The sequence below is a fragment of the Myotis yumanensis genome, unplaced genomic scaffold, assembly GCF_028538775.1.
Source record: "Myotis yumanensis isolate MYYU_CA2020_CCGP unplaced genomic scaffold, mMyoYum1.0.hap1 SCAF_13, whole genome shotgun sequence".
Taxonomy (NCBI): Eukaryota; Metazoa; Chordata; class Mammalia; order Chiroptera; family Vespertilionidae; genus Myotis; species Myotis yumanensis.
Window position 1 is genome coordinate 18383557 of NW_027223764.1, and position 9299 is coordinate 18392855.

The 9299-nt window shown below is 54.1% G+C and overlaps 2 protein-coding genes across 2 annotated transcripts; one reads left to right on the plus strand and one right to left on the minus strand.

Annotated features, from left to right (window-relative positions):
* Positions 1-2620: 2620 nt before the first annotated feature.
* TWNK (twinkle mtDNA helicase) lies at positions 2621-7698 on the minus strand. The gene is made up of 5 exons (XM_070432483.1): positions 5854-7698; positions 5435-5675; positions 5222-5329; positions 4771-4912; positions 2621-3860 (listed from the first exon to the last, which is right to left on the minus strand). The coding sequence occupies exons 1-5, from the start codon at positions 7094-7096 to the stop codon at positions 3546-3548; spliced, it is 2049 nt and encodes a 682-aa protein (XP_070288584.1). The 5' UTR covers positions 7097-7698; the 3' UTR covers positions 2621-3545.
* A 61-nt stretch (positions 7699-7759) lies between these two features.
* Positions 7760-8953, plus strand: MRPL43 (mitochondrial ribosomal protein L43). Its single transcript, XM_070432485.1, has 3 exons — positions 7760-7929; positions 8019-8125; positions 8266-8953. The coding sequence occupies exons 1-3, from the start codon at positions 7799-7801 to the stop codon at positions 8505-8507; spliced, it is 480 nt and encodes a 159-aa protein (XP_070288586.1). The 5' UTR covers positions 7760-7798; the 3' UTR covers positions 8508-8953.
* The last annotated feature ends 346 nt before the right edge of the window (positions 8954-9299 follow it).

Genomic DNA, 9299 nt, shown 5'->3' on the forward strand with positions numbered 1-9299 from the left:
GAAGGGAGTGGTCTGCCCCGCACCCCCTCAACAGCCTACCCAGAACCCAGCCCCGCAGTAGCTCGGAGGTGGCCCGAGGCTGCCCTCTGGCTTCACAACTTACTGGATTGATTTGGCTTTAGACCTGGGGACGGGGCGAGTAGCACGTGATTGAGAGCTAAGCTACCTACTTGGCTGTCCTAACCAAGCTGGCTATAGGGCTTTCCTGCCGCCAATCCCTCTGTCAAACCTGGTCCGCTCTCGGCCCACTCCCAGACACGGGGAAATCCCTGGGAAGCAGACAAAGAAGGCTCGGGTTACACCAAGACAGACCCGCCTCTCCTCCCCCTCACAGCTTGGGTTGGGGCTGCCTAAGCAGAACCAGCACCTAGCTCGCCCTTGGAGTAGGTGTCTGCCCAGGTGAGCAAGCTGCCAGTTCTGGTTCCTTACAGAGCATAGCCTGGCTTCCCTTAAACTCATAAAGTCCCACCCACGGGCACAAACAGGAAATTGGCCTGTATTTCAGGGAGGCACCCAGGGCTCCCTCCCTCCATGGCACCTAAGGCAGCCTGTGGTGTCTACAGCTATCTGGGCCATATTTATAGCCTTAGTACTTGGACAGCAAGAATCCAGGGCGTGTAGTCCCTTCCCAAACCCATCCACAGTAAAGAAGCTGCTGGAGGACCAAAACAGGCCTCTCACAGCCAAATCTGATACTGAAGCTGAAGAAGGGGTACAGGTCCCCTGGGCCCTGCTTGGCCAGGCACTTCCTGAGCTCTCAGGGAGACGCTTAACATCCACGTGGACATGGGCAGAGCACTTTGCCTCAGTCCACTTTGGCTGGGTACAGGGACAGTGGCTCCCAGGGATCCCTCCCACTGCTTTCTAGGCTCCAAGCACTCCTGAACACATTGTGGGCTCACCTTGACATGAGGAGTTTGACAGTTGTGAAATGCAATGGGTTTGTATAAGGTGTGGGGTTCGGGGAGCATTAGCTCCCCCTCCCCCACCCCCATCATTCTGGTTTGTGCTATGTGGGGGTGTCTGCTAGGAGGGTGGGGCAAGACAAACAGACAAGCCCTCTATCCCCAATTCACAGAGATCTCACAAAGGTCCCTTAATGGAAACCCCTAACTTCCTGAGAACAGGTCAGGCATTCTAGGGAGACCAGAATGTGGAACCCCTGTCCTTATAGATAGGACTGACCTGGTGGCGTACATCTGGAAGGCATGGCTGACACTCAGTGTTAGGAGACCTTGGATGAGGCCTAGACCAGCCAGCGGCTGGGAATGATTACCGCAGGATTAGGAGGCCTGGCTCCAGCCAGTCTGGGAGAGACCCCCAAGAAGGGAGGCCCTGGAGGAGCTCTCTCCTCCCTTCCCCCCGGTTCTTCCCCCACAGAAAACAGCTTTGCTCTGTGTTTCAGGAGACAATTGTAGCCATAGTTCTCACACATAAAGGACCAGAGATCCCAGACCCTTCTACAGGGTTCCAGAAGCCCCTTCTTGGGTTGACAGGGAGACCTTGGTAAGGCAGCCCTGCTTCTGGGAGGGAACCAATCTCCCAACCTTACAAAAGGATTCTTTCTCCCCAGGCCCCTCAGAACGTTTTGCATTCTCACCACACCTGATGGCAAATCTAAAGGGAAACTGGGACTTTAGGATATCAGAGGAAATGAGATGCAGGTGTCATCATTTAGGAATATTTCTGACAGGGTCTCTCATATTTTCCCATTTCCTTGTTAAAAATGAGGAGTCCTATACCTCTCCTCGAACTTCTAGAATTAGACCTGTGTGTGTGTGTGTGTGTGTGTGTGGACTGGGGTGAGAGAAGGGCCAAGTTTCTGCTTTTTCAAACGAGCCCTATGTATTCCAACACACACACTAACATAAGAGAAACGCTAAGAAGGTACAGGAGGCCCTAACCAGTTTGGCTCAGTGGATAGAACATCAGCCTGTCAACTTAAGGGTCCCAGGTTCGATTCCGGTCGAGGTCATGTACCTTGGTTGTGGGCACATCCCCAGTAGGGAGTGTGCAGAAGGCAGCTGATCGATGTTTCTAACTCTCTATTCCTCTCCCTTCCTCTCTATAAAAATCAATAAAATATACAGTGGGGCCTTAACTTATGAGTTTAATTCGTTCCGAGACCGAGCTAGTTAACTCAAATTACTCTATCAACTCAATGCAAAAAATCGGCCGAGAGACAGCTGGTATCTCAAAATACTTGTTAGTCGGACACTCGTAAGTCAAGGCCCCACTGTATTAAAAAAAGAAGGTACAGGAGGGTGAAAATGGACGGGGGGCCAGATAAGAATATGTTGAGCCTGAGTCCACATTGAGAGCTCAGTGAGTGGCTCATTTCACAGAGAGACAGCAGGTCAGGGAGAGCCTAGGCATGTGGTCTGGTGACAGGGGTCATATGAAGATCCTCAGGGAAAACAGGGATAAAGAGGCACCATCCTGTCTTCCCTAGGCCAAGAAGAGGTGTAAAGGAGTGCGTGTGTGAAGGCCCTTTAATGCTTTTGCTTCCTTGGGAGCACACAGCTCAGACAGGAGGGGACCCATCCACTCCCAATTCAAAGTGAGAAAATCCAGTTGACTGGGGAGACACCTAGTGGACAAATAAGAAGCAGCACAGAAACAAAGGCAATGAGAAAAAACATTTTTTTTTTTTTTTTTCAATAAAACTGGGAAAGGCTCTACAAAAAGTTATGTCTGCATCCACTCAAGTGGTCAGAGGCAGCATTCCATACAATCAGTGTCCGGGTGGCAGGCACTCTGGGCTCACAGCTTCCTTCCATGGCTCTCTGGCCAAGCTTCCACCTTCATTACAGGGCCCTGATGTTACAGAGCCAAGGACCTAGGATCCAATGATAGTGAGTGCCACTGCACAGCAGGCTCCAGAGTGGGGAGCGGAGGAGCTTGGCACCCACCATGTCACCCTGTGGCTCCGAAAGCCTAGGCTGGAATTTTGGCAAGAAGTCTCCTATTCTCCAGGTTCAGGGGGCCTGACTTCACTGCTTTGAACTCAACTTGCTCATTCCCACCTCAGGGCCTCTCTATTTCCTTTTCCTTCTACCTGGATCCCTCTTTCTCCAGATGTCCATATGGCTCAATACTAGTTCTTTAGGCCCCAGCTCAAAGGTCTTCTGTTCAGAGACACCTTTTCAGACCTTAATCTAAACTAGCCTGTAAGCACTATCGCATTACTTTTTTTTTTCAGATCGAATTTTTCACTACCTGAAATTATGTTTTGTGTTTATTTGTCCATTAACTTATCTTGTCCTCTCACCAGACTGCATTTTCAGTGGAGGCAGGGACTTCATCTGTCTTGTCAGTGCTGTATTCCCAGGTTTAGAACAAAGCCTGGCACACAGTAGTTTCTCAAATATCTGCTAAACTGAATTCTCACTAGGGGACCCTGCCCTAGGCTAGGCCCTTCACACTGAGAAGGGCCCATAGCTTAGGACCACAGGACAGAGGCAGTCCTAGCAGAGGGCCAAGGAAGAGTCTATGCCCCAACCTGTCCTGTCAGGCTCGTTCCAGTGTCTTACTCTGTACCTCCTTCACCTGGAAAGTTGGGAGGGGTCTGGCTGGTTGGGGGCCTCACCCGAGAAAGTCTCAGAGTTCCGGGGCACAGCCCCCTTTTTACCAGAAGAGGACTTTTTGGCCACTAGGCCATTGTCATCCTTGATTTTCTTGAGCCGGGCCTTGCTCTTTGGTGGTATAGAGAAGGTGAGAGAGCTCTTGTTGAACTCAAGTGGGAAGACACCTACATCTCCATCAAAACGATTCTTGGACACCTGCAGGTATCGTTTTCCTGGCCCAGTTACCAGCTTCCTGTCCTGCAGGATCAGAACATTGTCCGCTTCCTGGCTTGCCTGAGGGACAGGGAGCAGAGGATGAAGGAGCAGTGAGAAGACATATGAGAGAAGCAGAAATGAAGGTCGAGCGTGTAGGGAGAAGTGGCAAGAATGGGGAAAGGAAAAAGTACTTTCCCTTTTCATCAAAGCTTTTTGAACTACTGACCATGATGCTGGGGCCATTCGAATTTTTCAGTTCCTTAGCAATCTTGTTACCATCCCCAGATTTTGTACCTGCTGTTCCCTCTGCTTGTAACACTTCTCCTACACAGCCCATCACCCCACTCAACCCCAGTTTCTTATCACTGAGGTCTTAGTGTAAATGTCTCACTTTATCAGAGAGACCATTCTTAATCCCCATAAATAAAGAAGGCACCACCATCTTTCTACTTCAGTGTTAGTCTCTTCCCCAGCTCCATGTTAGTTTCATCGTAGCACATGGTCTGTGCTCCTCACCCTGTGTTCCCTGTGCCCAGCCCAGACCTGGCATGTAATAGGCATTCAGTGTACCTCGGAAGCTCCAGGATTGGGCTGGTCCTGCTGCCCAGAAGGCCCTCCCATTTAGTGATTAAACACCCACTATTGGCCAAAAATCAACCCAATCTTTACTGACACCTCCTCTAGGAAGTCTCCCCAGATACCCCAGGATGACTCAGATGTCTTTTCTCTTTGTTCCCCAAATACCTGTGCTACCTATCACACTGAGCTGTAATCACTGTCTCACTGTTTTCGCCACTAAATGATGTGAGCTCCTGGAGGGGAAGGAGAGCAAAGGACCTACAATTATTCGCCTTTATATTCCTCATGTCATGGCCCCAGCTGCCTCTTCCAGATGAAGTCAAGATGCTTTAAGGCTGACTAAGGACTATGCCTGGTCACACCTGCCCCTCTACTTTCCAAAGCTCGGGCTCCTCTAAAGGTCACTTACTTTGGCTGAACCAAAAATGGATGCTGTCTGCAGTTCCTTATCATCATCCTCCTTCCGGGGATGAATGACCAGTGTCACATGGCAGTTACTGTCTGTCGCAAACTTCCGAAAAGCCCCAACAATGTAGTCTTGAGCTGCAATCCTGCACCCACCCCAACAAAGCAAAGAGGTTATCAGATATCGACAGGACAAGAATATACACATACTCTTGATTCATTCACATCTCCACAAAGCGCCACAACCCCACTCTATACTTTTCTTTACCCAAGGACTCACACTTAGGTCCCTGTCCATACTTCCTGCTGCTACATCCCACGCCTCATAAAGACATGGAGTGGGGTATGTCTGGACACGTGTCAGAAAACAAGAGCGTACAGTGTGAGTCCTGGGGGCCAGGTGCCTGAGAAGACATGTGTGTCCAAGTGGGTCCAGATAGACAAAAGGACGTCACCTGTCCGTGGACAGCTGCTCGTGACCCATCATGAACTGCAGATTGTCGATGACTACATGACAAATGTCATAGACATAGACCGCATGCTGCATTGTGTCTATTACAGTCCTGGGAAGAAGAAGAGGCAATGAGTTCAAGCCAGCATTCTGAAAATCCCAGGGTCTGTTCTCCTGCCCTCCCATTCTTTAAAAACCCCAGGCCTGGGAATCTTACCTGATATTCTGTTGCCCATGGAAAGTCATAAAATAGAGGGGTAGGTCCTCGAAGCGGTCGGCCCACTCATCGTATTTGTCCAGTTGCTCTTCCAGCCGCCCCAAAGCAAACTGTGTTAGCATGATCCGAGCTAATCTCACGTTGCTGATCTCAAAGCTACCCCATAGCGTGTTCACCCCCTGGGTACATAAATCTAGGGCATACTCACTGATGAATGTCGTCTTTCCACTGCCTGTTGGCCCTGCAGGGGGGTTGAACACAGACCTGGGTGAGGGAGGGAAGTCCTACCCTTGAAACCAAGACATGGAGCAGGGCCTCAAAGTTGGGAGGAAAAGCCCCCTCAACATTTACAGTAGTCCAAACCCACATGTCACCTGATCCTCTGCCACCACCCAAGCAGTGATTGCCCAAAGGGTAACCTGTAAAGACTGTCAGCTCGCCCTTCCGATGTCCCTTCAAGAGACGATTGAGGTCTGGGAAGCGGCTCCAGCGAACGCCAGCTACCTGCTCCACATTTGACAGTTCTCCTAGTACCTCCTCCCGAAGTTGCCGGAAAGACACAATAGACTTGTGCCAAGCGGGCAGGGCAGAGCGCAGAATTCGAGGAAGATTTAAGCCTCGGTTTAGGGCCTCCAGGGGGCGGGGATGCTGGTCCCCAGGCCGAACCAAGGAGCATCGCTTGGGGTTCAGTTTGCGGGCAAACAACTTGGCAGCTTCCCAGGATCGAAGGTCATCCCCGAGCCAGAGCACGATACGTCGGAACTGTTCGAGGTAAGGAAGTAAGGCAGGGGGCAAGCAGGTTGTTCCTCGGGGAAGGGCAAGAGTGGGCAGCCCTGTGGATTGGTTTAAGGCCAGGCAGTCCAGCTCACGACTCGTCAGTACCACCTCAACATCTCGACGACTGATCAGCGGTAATCCAAACAGATTGTGGTAGGCACCAGGCCGAGGAATGGTGGTCTCCACATAGTGCACTCCATCCCCTTGGCCTTCAGCCCCTAGGAGCTTTAGGCCTCGTAATCCCAAACCTCCAGGGGAGAACCAAGGGAAGACAAGGCTCCGAGCAGGCCGCAGATACCGCACACTGAAACGCTTGAGTGTGTCGTCTGCCACCTTGGTAAGGCCAAACATCGCACGAGCCAGCTGCACCTCCTCCTGCTCAGGCAGTTCCCAGAGAGGTACTGCTCGGTCCCAGATCCTCCAGATCTCCTCGCTGTCCTCAGCTCCTGGGGCTTCACTCAGCAGGATTCCCTCTCTATCTCCATCCCCACGCCCTTCCACGCTGGCCTGGAAGTCTTCCCAGCTGCCCTCTGCTAGGCTGGTCATGCAGAGAAAGCGGCCTGTGGTCTTGTTAATGTAGAGGCTGAAGGAAGTGGTAGCACCAGTCTGGTCCTTGAGCTGCGAGGCTCCCAGAAAGGGGCTGGGTGCCCGCAGGCAGCTGTGGCCATCCTGGAAGGGGATCCCGTGTGCCCGCAAATATTGGCGGATTTCCGTTGCAGTTACAGGCAACACTGGCACGTCCAGGGCTGGGAGAGCCTCCTTCCTGTACCGTCTTCGAGGAGGGCCTGGGACCAAGCTTCGAGGCAGGCCCCTCCAACCCATCCACTTCCCGCGCAGGGACAGCAGGATACGGAGGGGGTACACACTTCGGAGAAGGACCCACATTCCTAGTCAAATGGCGGAAGCTCCTGCTTCCGATGCCTTAGGTGCCTGGTGCAGGTACCTTCCGAAATCAGACCCTAGGGATGCTCCACACGGCACCCTAGGTGGCTTCTCCCTTTCTTCAAACTTCTCCCTCATACACACCTCTCTGAATCCTCTTCGGCCCTTCTACATTGCTACTTGCACCCCAGGCCATCTGCACGATCCTTCCACGCCTCGGTCCCTGTCTGGCCCCTTCACAGCTTCTCCCATCGCAGCCCTTCACTGATTACGGTTTCTCCAGATTCTCTCCACCGCTACTGCCCTCTGCGGCGTCTCTGCAGCGTCCTCATCTCTGCAGCCCCCGGTGTCCTCTCCGCGGCCCCTCTGCTCTAGATCCCCAAGCAGGGGCTCTCTCCGCGGCTCCTGCCCCCAAAGGGCACGACACGACCAGGGCGCCACAGTGCGGCCCCCGCCCCTTCTCCACCGGCGCGCGTATCTTCCCTCCGGGTCACCCGCGGGGTCTCCGCCGCTCCGAGCCTGGTCGCGTGTCACCACTCGCGTCTCATGACTTTCGCTCGCAACGTGGGTCACTCACTCGCACGCGCCACACGCCAGGACCTCGGAATCAAAACTCCCCGGTGCGCGCGCCCCCGGAACCGGAAGCCCGGGTTAGCCCCGCCCCCTCCCCTCAAGCCGGGGCTCGGCCGCCTGGGCGCTGCAGCCATGACGGCGCGCGGGACTCCGAGCCGCTTCCTGACCAGCGTGCTCCACAACGGGCTGGGCCGCTACGTGCAGCAGCTGCAGCGCCTGAGCTTCAGCCTCAGCCGCGACGCGCCCTCGTCCCGCGGCGCCAGGTGAGCCTGCGAGGGGCGCGGGGCAGCGACTCCCAGCAGAGGTCGCCCGGGTCAGGGGTCACCGTGCTCACCCTTTTGGGGTTTCCCAGGGAGTTCGTGGAACAGGAGGTGGCCGACTTCGCCCGACAGAACCCGGGGGTCGTCATATACGTGAACGCACGGCCGTGTCATGTGCCCAGAGTCGTGGCCGAATACCGTGAGTGGGCCGGGCGGGGGCGGGGGCTGGGGGCGACCTGCTGGGCCGGAGCGGGCGGAGGGGCCGGAGCGGGCCCGTATCCATTCCCGCGTCTGAGGTCTGACCGGCCCGGCGCCTGTCACCCACCTCCCTCCTGCCAGTGAACGGGGCGGTGCGCGAGGAGAGCCTCAACAGCAAGTCGGTCGAGGAGATCACGACGCTGGTGAAGAAGCTCGCGACCCAGTCGGGCCTGGACATCATCCGCATCCGCAAGCCCTTCCACACGGACAGCCCCAGCGTCCAGGGCCAGTGGCACCCCTTCACCAACAAGCCGACGGCGCGGGGCGGGCTGCGCCCCCGAGAGGCCCAGGGTCCTGCCCTCGCCCAGGGGCAAGCGCAGTGAAGAGTTGCCCCGACTCCAGCCCCAGGGAAGGCGGTTCCTCCTCTTTTGGTTCCGGGGGTTACATGCCCAGACGGACAGATGGAGCCCGCGAAAGAGAAAGTTGGTGCCAAAACTTTTGCTTGGGACAGAGAAGAGCTGCCTGTTGCTTTTGGTGCCCACTGCGAGGGGCAGTGACCTTGTGTCTCAATTAGCCAGTTGGCATTGCTGAAACCTGAGAGTCTTCTGGGCTCTTCCTGGGTCCTCCTCTTTGAAATCCAAATTGATGACAGTGGTCTCGTCACAGCGAGGACTCCTAGGCCGGCTTCTGAAGGTCTCTGAGGTCCTGTTTCTGCAGCCCCTGAGCTAGAGAGCGCCAGCACCTTCTCTGCTGTGAACCTGGCACCGGGCGAGGATGTATGAATGCGTGTACATGACAAAACTGAGATGAATAAACTTGCCCACGGTCACACCTGAGGTCTTACTTCAAAATATTTTAAGCACAACCCCATTTTTCATGATCATAAAACCAGAAGTGGGGCATGTACTAAACCTTTCAGGATGCTTAATATCAAAGGTCGTGTAATTAATCTAGGCCTGACCCTTGGAGAGAGTGATTCTCAGGGTTACTGGTAAATGGGGAGCATCTTCTAGGGCAGTGGTTCTCAACCTGGAGGTCGCGACCCCTTTGGGGGTCGAACAACCCTTTCACAGGGGTCGCCTAAGACCATCGGAAAACACATGTATAATTACATATTGTTTTTGTGATTAATCACTATGCTTTATGTTCAGTTTGTAACAATGAAATTTGGGGTC

Bases quoted from the DNA above. Each gene is read 5' to 3' on its own strand.
- MRPL43 (XM_070432485.1), top strand. From the start codon at position 7,799: ATGACGGCGCGCGGGACTCCGAGCCGCTTCCTGACCAGCGTGCTCCAC. The intron at 7,930-8,018 runs GTGAGCCTGCGA...GGGGTTTCCCAG, and splicing joins CCCTCGTCCCGCGGCGCCAG to GGAGTTCGTGGAACAGGAGG. The intron at 8,126-8,265 runs GTGAGTGGGCCG...CCCTCCTGCCAG, and splicing joins CAGAGTCGTGGCCGAATACC to TGAACGGGGCGGTGCGCGAG.
- TWNK (XM_070432483.1), bottom strand. From the start codon at position 7,096: ATGTGGGTCCTTCTCCGAAGTGTGTACCCCCTCCGTATCCTGCTGTCC. The intron at 5,676-5,853 runs GTTACCCTTTGG...ACCCCCCTGCAG, and splicing joins CGAGCTGACAGTCTTTACAG to GGCCAACAGGCAGTGGAAAG. The intron at 3,861-4,770 runs GTAAGTGACCTT...CCTGTCCCTCAG, and splicing joins CCATTTTTGGTTCAGCCAAA to GCAAGCCAGGAAGCGGACAA.